We start from the raw sequence: 15,406 nt of genomic DNA on the forward strand, positions 1-15,406 counted from the left end.
ATGTTTTTGGTTTTGTTTTTGTTTTGTTTTGTTGATTTGATGTCTCTTTGATGCAGTAATACAATTACTGAACACATACTTGTCATTTATAGTTATACAATTAGGATTCATTAGAATGAAGTAAGAAAAATATTCTCATGTATCATCTGCCAATCTAAATGAAAACCATCAGAACAAAATAGCTCATAAACTGACGAAAAATTTAAGGTTAAAATGAAGAAAATATCAGTTTCAGTCTAAAATAACTTAGAATTATCGACTATAATTACTTACTTGAATGTGTTATTGCTGCCTTGTCTATAACCAAGTCTCCGAAACTACCACTGTTTACTTTACTTATCATGTGATTGTTCAATTCAGTCATGTTCATAGCTCCACTTCCGGTATAATTCAGCTTAAAAGTTGCGATAATACTTCCTTGGCTAAAAACAAATTTACATATTATTTCTTTTGAAGTCATATTCAAATTTATAAAAAATAGTTACCATTTTAAGCTAATATGGCAATGTACATTTGTTGTTGGACATTTTTTTTTTGTCATTCTTTTTTCGAAATATTTAGAACATTTTTTTCTGTGTTTTGTTTGTTTTGTCGTTAGCTTTGCAGGGGCTTAGGCAGCAACCATTTGATTTTCTGGGGGGGGCTATGGTTATTTTTTCTGGACAAATTTTTTTTTTCGCCTATGGCGAAAAACAATCTATTTTTTTCGCGACAAGTCGAAAACAATTTTTTTCTTACAATTTTAGCATTACATATAGTGGCAGCTGAGGATGAAACAAACAATTTTTTTTTCTCAGAATCAAAAACAAATTATTTTTTTCTCCAAAAACTGGAAACAAACTTTTTTTTCCAAAAAAAACCATAGCCCCCCCCCCCCCCCCCCCCAGAAAATCAAATGGTTGCTGCCTTAGCTACCTGGAGGCACGACATCACGTGCATCCACGTCGTTTTCAAAAAAAAAAAAAAAAAAAAAAAAAAAAACAGAAGAGAGAGATGATCCGAGTTGGTCAATCGGAATCAGACAGCGTGATGCATGTATTATCATGATTATGATATTTGTTTAACGTTTGGAGACTGTTAGTGTTGGTGTCTTTTACGTCTATCCTGGATATTAGTTTGACAACCTAGATACAAGTGTTGATGGAGCTGTTCATGCAGAAACAGATCGTAGCTCCGCAGTTGCGTGCACATTGATTCGCCATGCAAAAAAGAAATGGCAAAATAATTCTTTTTTATAAGGTTGCACATTAATGTCGTTATCCTTTAGACAATCGTTAATTCAGCAATTATATAATTATGAAAATAAAACAAGGTATCTGGCATGAATACGCGTTCGTTGCTGATTATAATGTTAGGATAACAAATTTTCACTATTCAAAATCTGGTATCAATAATGATCTAGAAGTAGTTTCCGCTAGCTAACATATTTAGTTTGTACACATGGATTTTAATATACTGGTAATGCATAATTATATATATAACATTTAGTATGGGGATCTTCATTTCTATTTTTTGTAAGTTGTACGCCATGTTATAAGTTGTGTTTTATAACCCCATGCATCTCTATTCTTTAATCTTTAAAAAATAAACATACACAAAATATGTATTAACAAGAGTGCACACGCTGAAATGTATCGCCTTCTATACTAATCATTGATATTATGTTGATAGTCATAAGTATAAAGCTTAGTTTTATTACAACTGTCTCATAAACTTAACATTAACCAAGATAACTAAACAAAGACCAATGAACCTTGAAAATGAGGTCAAGGTCAGATGAACCATGCCAGGTAGACATGTACAGCTAACAATGCTTCTATACAACATATATAGTTGACCCATTACTTATAGTTTAAGAAAAATAGACCAAAACACAAAAACTTAACACTGTGTAATGAACCGTGAAAATGAGGTCACCGTCAAATAAAACCTGCGCGACTGACATAAAGATCATAAAATATTTCCATACACCAAATATAGTTGACCTATGGCATACAGTATTAGATAAAAAGACCAAAACTCAAAACTTAACTTTGACCACTGAACCATGAAAATGAGGTCAAGGTCAGATGACATCTGCCCGCTAGACATGAACACCTTATCATCATTCCATACAACAAATATAGTAGACCTATTGCATATAGTATGAGAAAAACAGACCAAAACACAAAAATTTAACTATAACCACTGAACCATGAAAATGAGGTCAAGGTCAGATTACACCTGCCAGTTGGACATGTACACCTTACAGTCCTTCCATACACCGAATATACTAGCCCTGTTGCTTATAGTATCTGAGATATGGACTTGACCACCAAAACATAACCTTGATCACTGATCCATGAAATGAGGTCGAGGTCAAGTGAAAACTGTCTGACAGACATGAGGACCTTGCAAGGTACGCACATACCAAATATAGTTATCCTATTACTTAAAATAAGAGAGAATTCAACATTACAAAAAATTTGAACTTTTTTTTCAAGTGATCACTGAACCATGAAAATGAGGTCAAGGACATTGGACATGTGACTGACGGAAACTTCATAACATGAAGCATCTATATACAAAGTATGAAGCATCCAGGTCTTCCACCTTCTGAAATATAAAGCTTTTAAGAAGTGAGCTAACACCGCCGCCGCCGCCGCCGCCGCCGGATCACTATCCCCATGTCGAGCTTTCTGTAACAAAAGTTGCAGGCTCGACAAAAATACCGTAAAAATGAAAAGTATTATGTGTCGAATATGAAAATACATAATTTTCAATGCAATATTATTTTTACTAGCAAATACATACATGACATTTCATTCTTACCTTCTGCTATATATTAAAAGTCTAACAAGTAAATAAAAATTGGTTGAGTTATCTCTCTTTTGTTACTGTGATTATGTATTTTGGTGTTGTTCTTTTTAAAATTAACACTGATTATTATAACCCTTAACAACAAATGGCTTACGTTAGATTTCTTCTAGTGTTTGTCAAATATTCGGGCAAGTATACAAGCTAAATATATGAAAAATAATTCCATGTCGAAAAAAATATTTTGTGAGGTTTATTTTTCTAACTTCAGTTACTCACATCGATAACATTATGTACTAGAAGCCAGTAACTTTTGCTTTGAAAATGAAATTTTAATGCTATTGTAAATGCAGTGTATGTCATAATAGTTGGAAATACTACTTACACATAATTTTAGATATTGAAATTGAGAATGAAAATGGGGAATATGTCAAAAAGACAACAAACCCACCAAAGAGCAGAAAACAGCCTAACATATTGCATTTATATAGAATCCACTTACGTAAATGTTATTAATCCTACACTGTAGAATCTAGATCCAGATGCACCAGAACCATAAACCTCTTTCAACTGTAAAATAGAAACATGCAACCTTAGTTAATAATCATGGTTAAATATGTCATTGATTATAAAACATATGTATTTAGATTTCGGAAGCATTCTTGGAATTAACGTTAACAAATCTGTTAATGTATGATAATAGAGATTAGATGCACATTCCTTAAAAGAAAACATTACAAGTGTTTAAAGTAGATACATTTTATCATTTCGTGCATTAGTGACAACTCTCAACGTTCTATAATGTTCTACATTTTAAAATATTTGACTGCATACAGGTTTAATTTAAAGTAATATAAAAGATGCTATTTTATGAAACTTTTGATAACTTTGACCTGACCTAATTCTGTAATAGATTACTTTCACAACACTTATATCAGACATATACTTTACTCACCATGTTGCGCAATTTTTTCTCCAAGGCATTATATTCTGGTGAATTTTTGTTTGCAAGAGCAGCACTCCAGCTTTCTCCGCCTGTTATTCTCAACGAACCATCAATCTGGTATGTAATAACCGGTAGTGGCTGTGTTGTTGGTACTGGCGTTGTCGTTGTTGTCGGTGTTGTTGATGCCTCAGGTGTTGTTGATGGTTCAGGTGTCGTTGATACTACAGCTCTTGTAGTTGTTTCTGTTGAAGTTGATTGAGTTGTTGACGCTTCTGTTGTTGTTGTCGTAGGAACTTCTGAAGACGTCAAAGTAACAGTTGTAGATGGGGCAATGCTAGATGTTACAGCCTCTGATGACGAAACAGCCGGTGAATATGTAGAACTACTAACCATCTGTACAACAGAAGACGTTGATTCAACAAGAACAGGAGTAGATGTTTGCATTGGGGCCTCTGTTGACGCGACAACATCTGATGACGATGACTGAATATGGCTCTCCGTGGAGGAAGCGACAACTGTTTGAGATGATGGTTTAACTGCTTCAGACGTTGTGAAAGGTGCTGATGAAGTTGGTTGAACAGGTGCCGCTGATGATGTCAACACTGTTGACGATGATGATTGAATTGTGGCCTGCGTTGATGCAACATGTGCCGATGACGAGGATTGAACTTCAATCTGTGTTGATACCACGGGTACTAAGGATGACGTCTCAACTTGAGTTGATGCGACAGGTACTGAAGTTGACGGCTGAACTATAATTTCAGTTGAAGTTACGGGGGTTGACGATGACGACTGCATTGGGGCCTGTGTTGATACGACTGGTGAAGCAGACGAGGGTTCAACTGAGACTTGTGATGACATCACATGCTCGGTCGACGACGGTTGAACCAACTCTCCAGTTGATGTGACGGGTTCTACAGATGATGACTGAACATGATCTTTAGTTGACATAACAGGAGTTGACGACGACTCTATGGGTGCTTCTGTTGATGTGAGAAATGCTGCAGAAGATGGCTGAACTATAATTTGAGAAGATGTAACATGTAGTGCAGACGACGACTGTTGAACTGGTACCCCAGTTGATGTGACGAGTGTTGGTGATGATGACTGAATGTGGAGCCCAGTTGACATAACAAGTACTGATGATGATTGCTGAACTGATACCTCTGATGATTTGACGGCTAATGTAGATGACGGTTGAATAGGGGTTTGGGTAGACATCAAATGTAGTGACGAAGATGATTCAACTGCTTTCTCAGTTGATGCGACAGGAGCCGCTGATGATGAATGAGCCAGGGCTGGTGTCGACATAGTATAAACGGATGATGATTGAGTTGGTACTTCGGTTGACATTGTTGGTGTTGCAGACGATTGTTGCACTGGGATTTTGGTTGAAATTTCCGGTGTTGCAGACGATTGTTGCACTGGGGTTTCGGTTGTCATCACAGGTCCTGCAGACGATAATGATGGAGTAGTAGCCATTGATGACATTAAAAGACCTGACGAGGAAGCCTGCATTTGAGAATCTGATGAATCAGATGTTGGTTGAACCTGAGCCTCTGATGATGTTAATGATTGAGTTGATGATGGATGAACCAGAACTCCAGTTGATGAAACTGGTGGTACAGATGATGGTTGAAATGGTTCCCCAGTTGACATTACAGGTACTACTGAAGTTTGCGATTCTAATCCAATTGATGTTTCTACACCAGAACTTGTTGCCTGCACAAGGCTTTCTGTGAATGTATCTGTTCTTGAAGTTTGTTGTACTGGGGCTTCAGAGGATGATAACTGTACATGAACTTCGGTAGTGCTTGATTGAACATGAGCCACAGTTGTTGACATGTGCATTGTAACTTCCGTTGATGAAGGCTGTACGGGAACCTGCGTTGGCGTTTGTTGTTCTGAAACTTCTGAAGACATTGGCTGTACTGGAGCTTGGGAAGACGATGGTTGTATCGGTACCTCCGTTGTTGACTGTTCATATGATCCAGTTGACATCGACTGAGTATGAGCTTCCGTAGATGATGGTTGCACGTGTACTATAGAAGTCGTTGTTTGAACGTGCGTGTCAGAAGGCGATGGTTGTACATGAACTTCAGTGGATGACTGAATAGAAGGTTCAGTAGATGTCAGATGCACGGTGGCAATACTTGATGTTTCCTGCACAGGTGTTTCAGAAGCAGATGGATGAATAAAAGCGTCAGATGAGGTAAACTGAACATGGTCTGCAGATGAAGTTGGCTGAACAGAAGCTTCAGATGACATTGGCTGAACATGATCTGACGATGACATTGGCTGAACCGGAGCTGACGATGTCAATGGCTGAACGGGAGCTGATGAAGACATTGGCTGAACCGGTGCTGACAATGACATTGACTGAACCTGTTCTGACGATGACATTGGCTGAACTGCAGCTGACGATGACATTGGCTGGACCGGTGCTGACGATGACATTGGCTGAACCGAAATTGACGATGACATTGGCTGAACCGCAGCTGACGATGACATTGGCTGAACCTGAGCTGATGATGACATTGTTTGAACAGGAGCTGACGATGACATTGGCTGAACTGCAGCTGATGATGACATTGGCTGAACCGAAATTGACGATGACATTGGCTGAACCGGAGCTGATGATGACATTGGCTGAACCGAAATTGACGATGACATTGGCTGAACCGGAGCTGATGATGACATTGGCTGAACAGGAGCTGACGATGACATTGGCTGAACCGCAGCATCAGATGACGTCCGTTGTACTGGAGCTTCAGATGACATTGGCTGAACCGGAGCTGAAGATGACATTGGCTGAACCGGAGCTGAAGATGACATTGGCTCAACCACAGCTGACGATGGCATTGGCTCAACCGCAGCTGATGATGACATTGGCTGAACTGGAGCTTCAGATGACATTGGCTGAACCAGAGCTGACGATGACATTGGCTGAACTGCAGCCTCAGATGACGTCAGCTGTACTGGAACTTCTGATGACATTGGTTGAACCGGAGCTGACGATGAAATTGGCTGAACCGCAGCTGACGATGACATTGGCTGAACTGGAGCTGACGATGACATTGGCTGAACCCCAGCCTCAGATGACGTCAGCTGTACTGGAGCTTCAGATGACATTGGCTGAACCGGAGCTTCAGATGACATTGGCTGAACCGGAGCTGACGATGCCATTGGCTGAACCGGAGCTGACGATGAAATCGGCTGAACTGGAGCTGACGATGACATTGGCTGAACTGGAGCTGACGATGACATTGGCTGAATTGGAGCTGATGATGACATTGGCTGAATTAGAGCTGACGATGAAATTGGCTGAACCGCAGCTGACGATGACATTGGCTGAACTGGAGCTGACGATGACATTGGCTGAACCCCAGCCTCAGATGACGTCAGCTGTACTGGAGCTTCAGATGACATTGGCTGAACCGGAACTGACGATGCCATTGGCTGAACCGGAGCTGAAGATGACATTGGCTGAACCGGAGCTGCAGATGACGTCAGCTGAACCGGAGCTGACGATGACATTGGCTGAACCGGAGCTGACGATGACAGTGGCTGAACCGGAGCTGACGATGACATTGGCTTAACCGGTGCTGACGATGACATTGGCTGTACTGGACTCGAAGTGGATAGTTCAGGAACGTGGAGGGACGAAGATGCTGAAATAAAAAATAAGATGATATAAATCAATTTTTTTACAATGACAATGTACTGTGTGATTGCAAAGCTAGCTGAAAATATTCTAACATAAAAAAAAAAGGCAAAAACAATTTTGAACTTATTAACCAACATCCAAACATTACGTGATTTATATTGATTCTTCTGAACCAGGGTCGTTATTTAAATTTTTTTCGGTACTTCTTTTTATCTAAAAGATCTCCTTCGTTAGTGCGCCTTGTTTCAGTTTTTAATTTGTCCATGTTGTTTTACATGTATGTATGTACTGTAGTTTGTCTGTTTGTCGTTTGTTTTCCATTTTTTGTCACAGCATTTTTCTATAGTCTTAATTCTTTTTAATTTTTTTTATTTCTTGTTTTATCAATCTGTAGTATATCTCCATTATTCTCTATTCTGAAAACACCATTCAAACACTCCTTTATTGCTGATATCAAAATGTTTAAAGGGGTTTCATTTGAAAAATGTTTAACTAAAATTTTAATGAATTATAGAATAAATGATGAATCATGATTGACTTTATGTGTTAATGCCATTTTCAGTGAGTACTGTTGGCCATACATATCATGGTGGTCATTCTGAAAATGACGACGAAAGAAAAAAGATTCATTTAAAAATCTGTCGTATTAATTATGGTATACAGCTATTGAAAACTAGGATAATTTCCAACCTGAAGTTTTTTTGTTTTTTTTAAACGATGGTTTTTTTTTGTGCAGCATGAAACATAACAGTTGACAATTTTTTTAGACTACAAAGGCATGCAATTATAAAATGCAAAGAAGCAAAATAATAATGGCAAATAAAATAGTTTTACATCTCAACCTGTTGTCTGACTTTTTGCAGATCCAACTCGAACTGCTTTTAATTATACTTAAAGTTCATGTCACATACATTTGTAAGTGTTGCCTTATCTAATTTTTTCAATACTTTGCGTTTAAAAATACCATTGAAAAGTCATTAACATGATTACATATCAGTGCACGTGCTTGCATCTTTATTTCAAAGGGCTTTTTTCACATAGTACATTTATCGTAGGAACATTATATATAGTCTACGGTTTCGTTTTACCAGCAAATTACTACTATAAATGTTTTTATCTTATTAATTTTATCATAGTTATGATCAAGAAAAAGTGTAATTTAAATTTCTAATAGTAGGATATGTTTACAGATCATAGCTGAGTCTAAAAGTCGTGCATGTAAGATTATATAAGGTATTATAAGGTTTTACCTTAATAAGACAACAGATCGAGTTGAATAAGAGCCTTGTGGAAATTTAAGTTCGTCCCTAAATGTATTTGCAATGAATAATAATTAAATTAAATTTTCGAATACATTTCATTGTTCATTTAAAACCTATGTTATGAACAGAATCTAAAAGAAATTTGTTCATGGTGCTACAGTAAAATTAGTAATTTTTTGGAATAGTTGAAATGATACCAGAGTTTCGAACATTTTTTTAAAAATTATTTCCACAAGGCTCTTTGAGTTAAAAGGAGAACTCTAAAAACTTACAGTCAGTTAGTGCTAGAGGTAAAGAAATGATCGGAGAAGATACAACATCTAGCGTAGAGGTGGAAAGAATAGGTGGCGTTGTGAGTAAAGGCAGAGAAAGTGGTTGTGATTCTGAAACGGAAGTGACGTCGGGTTTTACATCCAATGGCAACACAGATACTGAAAATTCCGGCAGTGAAATAGTTTCTGCATATGATGAAGTGACATACTCATATTCGACAGACGAATTATCCCTTGATACTGATGACGTTATTTCAGATTTATCAGATAAAATATAAGCTGAAGAAGGCATTGCGCTTTTACCGATATCACTTTCTGTCTGTTGTGATATACTCGATGACAACGTTGGTGTTATTTGCAAAGCTTTCTTAGAAATACTTGTTCTGGTCTCATAATATATGCTGGTTTCAGATGATGCTGCCACAAAGGATTCTAGTATCGGAGGATTTTGAGATGTCATCAAACTACCAGAATCCATCACTCTTGAAACGCTTCCTGTTAAATACGAATTATTGTCATTCATTAATGTACTTGTTTTAGAAAGAGATGAAACAGAGCTGGCCTCTACTGCTGTTACAGCTGGATGTATAGTATCCGATAAATGGCTTTCCATAGAGGAAGAATACACAGGGAATGTAGTTGACCTTTGGGGTGGTTGCTCGGAACTTTGGAGTGATTGTTCGGAAATTTTAGTGGATTGTTCTATTATTGCGGTTCGGAGATAATCCAATACAGTTGAAGAAGGTGTCGATTCTAGTTTCAACAACGAAGCTGTTGATGGTAATGTTTTTTTTGTTTTAAAAACGGATGACAATTCCTCCAATATAGTAGAAGAAGAAATGTATAATTTCGACTCTCCGTATGAAACCAGTGAACTTTTTGTTTGTGTTGTTATCGCCAATGACTCGGAGGGACTTATACTACTTAAATCGTCAACTGGTTCAAATACTACAGATGCTGTATCCATTACAAATGTGCTTGGTGGCAGTAACATGGATGTGGTTGATGGTTTATTCGAAACTGTACCCGGTGTTGGTAGTGTTTGTGTCAAAACCATAGAATTCAAGATATCGTTTGGAGCAGACCTTTCGGCTTTTTCTGATTGTGATTGGGTTGTCTGTGATGGCGATTTCTCTGTTGTAGAAAGCAAAATAGGTTTATCCGATTGCGTAGGAATGCCTGTTGATAATGGCGGAGATATGGGTGTAGCTTCTATTAATGATGAAACATGTGAGGATAGAGCATGACTCGAAACTGTGCGAAGTGAGTTCATATTCAAATTTCCACTACCTTGATTATTAGGTGATGAATATTCAGTTGGCAAATCAAAAATTGATGTAAATAAAGATAGCGTAGCACCAATAGAAGATGGGTGATCTTCCCATGAGATCGATTTGGTTGCAATATCATTTTGATTGGATAATATAGACGTTGAAGGAAATGGAGTAACTACGAATGTTCCATCAATAGGTGAGAGTGATGAAGAACGAGTTTGTTCTACCCCTGTGTAATTCGACGTCGACGAAAGTGAAGGAACTAAGGGAAGATCAGAGGAGGATTTAGACGACTCATGCAGTTTATATAATGATGTTGCTGTAGGTTTTACACTTTCGTCAGTTGTATGTTCTACGTCAAGACTAGAGGTCACATGCATTTTAGTTACTTTATCAACTGACGTCACTTGTTCAGCATGCATATATGATGAGTACATTTCAGAAGATTTTACTTCATGCTGAGTGCTAGTTAGTTTAGGAATAATAGGCATACCTGGTAAAGCTGACGCAGACACTATACGATCAGTTAACTGCAATGATGCTGATGCAGCCAGTATACTGTCGGTTAATTGCAATGATGGTTGCATTGAATCGCTAATTGATACCGTAGAACTGGCCGTGCTTTCCTCTACATTCGTGCCAGCTGATGTTATCATGTTTTTATAAGAAGAGTTTAAAATTTGTCCTGCCTCAGTAACTGATAGTTTTGCAGACTTTGTGTTGTCAATTAATTTCATCTTTGCCACTGATATTGCTACAGTCGTCCCTAATGAAGATGCAATGGACATTGATTGAGCTGCTAAATAAGTCTCTGATTCTGTTGGTGTTGAAGATTGTGGCAATGAAGTGTCTGATATTGTTGAATATGCTTTAGATTCTTTAACTAATGTGACGGAAGGCTCTGTTATTGCATTAGAAAGTTCGATTGTCGAATTACCTGTTCCTGATAATGAACTATCAGATGCTTCCTGTTTAAATGGTGCCGTAGCTACAATTATTCTTTCAGACATCAGAAAATTGGAACTTGTTGTTTCTTTTATGTTTTTCTTAGTCAATGACATATTGGACTCAGCTAGCTTTACCTCAGACACATAAATACTTTTAGTTAAAATGGTTGAGCTTAATGACGGGTTTATTTCAGATACCGCGTCAGATTGTCCATCTATCGTACCGGATAAGGATTCCGCTACAGATGAACTATCACTTTGTGAGTATTTAGTTATACCTTCAACTAAAGGGGTCGTCGTTGTCTTATCAGCATTAGCTTCTTCAGACATTCCTGTCATTTTGGATGAGGTGATAAAGTCGTCTGACTTGTAAGATGACAAGACACCGCCGAGAAAACTTGTTGCTGTGGCTTTGTTGGTATTTACTAATCGTTGTGATGATTCCATATTAAAAGACGTTTCTAATAAATTTGAAGTAGAAGCTATCGATGGTGGGACTGATGCTAATTTTGTTACTATCTGTGGCCGTTCTAAAGATTGTTGCAATGATGTACGTGTTAAAACAGATGATTCCAAAACCATTTCAGAAGATTGGGGAATAACTGAATCAAACGTCGATGATTGGACGTTTATGCCCGATAACTGTGATATTTTAAATTGGTTCTCAAAATTCGGTTGTCCAACTACCAATGAATTATTCGAAGGAATTTGCTGCGGAAATGTTAATGATTCGGCACTCTTTGTGACTGACGATTCACCCGGAATTTCAGAAATGTCTACAGATTTAGAAATCGAAAGTGCTGGTGGAATTGAAATAGAAGAAAGTTGATAGTTATAAGAAGCTAAAGATGAAGTTATTTCGAGAGAGTTTAAAGTTTCAGTGTTTAGAAGAAGAGCACTATCCATAGTTTCTGTAACTTCCGATACAATTGCACGTGTAGGATTCGTGTTAATACCAACAACGTTGGATGAGATCGACATCAATGTCCCTTTTTCGGCATCAGGCACTTGCGTCTTATCCAAAGTTTTTAAAAATGATTCCGCTTTAACTGACAAAAACTGTGATTCTGAATTTAACTCAAAAGACGTGTAAAACATGTGATTGGAAGTTGGGTTAATTTCTTCTGAATGTTGTTGTGACCAGTAACCAGCTTCTGTCGATGTTATATTATCATACAGGCCTGAAACCATGTGACCAGAGGATACCATTGCTATTGGTGACATATCAATTGTGGAAGAGTCAATTCGTGTGCCTCTTTTGACTTCCGGTGAACTACTGCTGCCCAAACTTGCTGCATGTGATTAAATTGTCATTAGTTATTTTTAAAAAGCAAGAAAAAGTAAAAAGAATAGCAAAAAGGAAATGTTATAAAAGAAAACAGATGCTATGTTAGACGAAAAAATGTGATAGATGCAATAATTTAAAATTGCCACCTTGTGCATTGAAACTTAAGTCTTTCATACTTTCATAAAGGTTTATAAAACTTTTTCAGACGTTTTAAACTAAATATAGATATAACAAAAAGTACTTTTTTTCATTTTACAAAGACCTAACTTTCAGTTTATTTTTTTCTTATTTGAGTTTGAAATTAAATAGTCTGTCTCTGGTCAATGTTATTTCTAATAAGGTGTTTCTTTGTGATTGGTAGATATAAATATGCAAAGAGCTATTACTAATTCAAAAAGCAAAATAGAAGTAAAAAACTAAATATCAATAAATGCTGGTACACCAAAAACTAGTTTTACCTGTTTCTATGACATTTAATGTCGTGACGATCATTTGTTGTGAGCTAGAGACTGCTGTTTGAACTACTGCAGAACTGTCACGTGGAAGTGGCTGTGTAGAAACTAACACGTGATCACTAGATACAGGTTGGTGCGGAGATGAAGGTGAAATAGTGCTAGACACATCTTGTGGTGATGTAATAGATGACGTAATATCCGGTTGTGCTGTTATTGTTGGTGCTATAACCATACTGGATGGTGCCATTGTTGTAGTTTTAGAGTCTAAACTCGGGGGACTTGGCCCAGGAGGTTGCCCAATTGTTTTGACAGCTAGAAGTAATATATAGTTGGTTTGGTTAAATTTATGATTCAAATAAAGGAAGTTGATGCTGACTTTTTTAAACATTCATGCAGGTTAATGGTAACCATATTGTGTTGAAAAATGAAATAACATAGCTGACTGATAAGATTGTATCCCGTTACAAAATTTCCCTAATTTTTTCATAACCCATATTTGTTTGTCATTGAAATTTGTGATTTGTGAAAGTTTCGATTTCGCTAGGGGTTGAGCATATCAACACTGTAAAAGTCAAAAGCATACTACTTCCTCATCATGTATACTTAAATGATAGTGCATTTGATTTTGTTTTTAACGTCCAGCGGCAAATATAACATGTATAAGGAAGAAGATGCACACGTGTTAAACCACATTGCGTTTAAACATACCATTGAAAGTTCATTATCTGATTAAAAATCAAACTGTGTGGTAATACGTTTTAAACTTCACTACAATCAAGTGAATTCTCAACAAAAGAAAATGAGATCCATGCAACCGTCATATCAAAAGTTAGATATGTTTGCTTCAATCTTTGATCAGGTATTTAACTTTCAATGGTATTTTACCACGTGTTGTACACACACATATACACACCAACAAACGGTTATTGGAACACGTTCAGTACATACCTTGGATTGTTAAGCTACTGGTTGTGAAGTCGCTTGATTCCGTACAGTTTCCTGTAACTTTTTTCATTATATCCAGGATTTCAGAGGTGTTTTTAATTGTATTTAGTTCAAGCTTGAATGTTGCTATGACTCCGCCATCTTGTGTAAAGTTCTGAATATCAGTATTGTCTAGTAAGTCTGGTGTGTTATCAGCAAATGCACAAGTGATCTGAAAATAATGGTATATTGTTTAACACATGATTTCCTTTAATTGTTTAATTGTAAATAATCTAGAAAAAAATTCAAAACAATTTCTTCAACAACAATGTATAAGGCTGAACATTTTATGTAAGGAAAACAGTTGCAAATCTTTTTACTTTTTATTACTTTTTAGTATCAAAATATCACCATTGGTTTCGTGCATTTTCTTATTTAATTTTGTGTTAAATGAATACATAAGGGACGACATCAAAAGTTCAATGTAGGATAAAATAAAAAAATAAAACTTAATTCATATAGTTTTTTTTCACTTTTTTCACTACCCCCCCCCCCCCCCCCCCCCCACCCCCTCTTAACCTTAATTGGGAAAAATTGATTGACTAGTAAGGATAAAACTTGCAGCAAGTTTCTTTCATTTTTACCATGATAATGCATTTACGTCCCCTATTCTTGGAAACCTAGATTCGGCCCTTAGTTACATGTTTTTCTGTTGATTTTTCTTTATACTCACTATTTCCACAAGCTTTGTTGAAAGGTTCATGAACTCCTGACTGTCCCTTATTGCCAGGTTGCTGTTCCAAGTTACAGATGTGATATTTATTCTCCCCTGGAATGTTTGATCTGACTGACCTGAAAAATGAAGAAGATATTATTATTATATGATAGAACTGTTGGTATAACAATCATACATTTTCAAGACGACAATGCAATCTTAAGATAGTCTACAGGAAGTTTCTGAATTAGTAAGTAGATATGCTGAAAAAGCCAAGAATTTTGTCGTGCAATAGGCACATATGGGCCTTCAAATAGATGGTTTAAAGGTGTGCAAAGCACAACTAGATACAAAGAACTTTGATGCAAATGCATCATGCATAACCGAATAGAAGATCCTTCCTCATAGTTTTACGTCCGGGCGAGATAGGTTAAGGAGACCATACTTCTTAAAACCAGTCCACCCTTGAGTAGATAATGAAATTAACATCATTTTTATACCAATCATTATTGTAAGGAACTATAGATTTCATTGATACTAGACAAGGCAACATGAAGTGAGAATTTGTATATTATATATAATCCTAATTTTGAGCAAATGATGGTGAAGAACAAAACTCATAAAAACTTTGATGACAACGATGACGGGACTTCACACATGTGAAAATGAGAGATGATAATTGTTACTCGGAATCAAATGAGAAAACAATTCCAAACATGTACGACTACATGTATTCGCGGTTTTTTCTCACGGTAATATGTGACATTTCTTTAAAAACCATTAGTAACCGAGATAAAAAAAAAAAAAAACAAAAAAAAAACGTTGTTTAACAACCTGAGGGTAAAGAGGAAATTATCTTT

At 36.7% G+C, this 15,406-nt stretch overlaps 1 protein-coding gene across 2 annotated transcripts in view; it reads right to left on the bottom strand.

Moving 5' to 3' along the window:
• The window catches only part of LOC139495183 (uncharacterized), a 52,863-nt gene that overhangs the window by 8,467 nt on the left and 28,990 nt on the right, over positions 1–15,406 (bottom strand). For both annotated transcript variants that reach the window (XM_071283389.1, XM_071283390.1), the window contains exons 2-8: positions 14,565–14,683; positions 13,856–14,063; positions 12,911–13,219; positions 8,944–12,456; positions 3,752–7,413; positions 3,299–3,366; positions 274–422 (exon numbers count right to left, since the gene is read on the bottom strand). In XM_071283389.1, the coding sequence (XP_071139490.1) occupies positions 274–422; positions 3,299–3,366; positions 3,752–7,413; positions 8,944–12,456; positions 12,911–13,219; positions 13,856–14,063; positions 14,565–14,683 (8,028 nt within the window). The remainder of the gene's footprint in view (positions 1–273; positions 423–3,298; positions 3,367–3,751; positions 7,414–8,943; positions 12,457–12,910; positions 13,220–13,855; positions 14,064–14,564; positions 14,684–15,406) is intronic.

Source organism: Mytilus edulis, chromosome 11 (assembly GCF_963676685.1).
Source record: "Mytilus edulis chromosome 11, xbMytEdul2.2, whole genome shotgun sequence".
Classification (NCBI taxonomy): domain Eukaryota; kingdom Metazoa; phylum Mollusca; class Bivalvia; order Mytilida; family Mytilidae; genus Mytilus; species Mytilus edulis.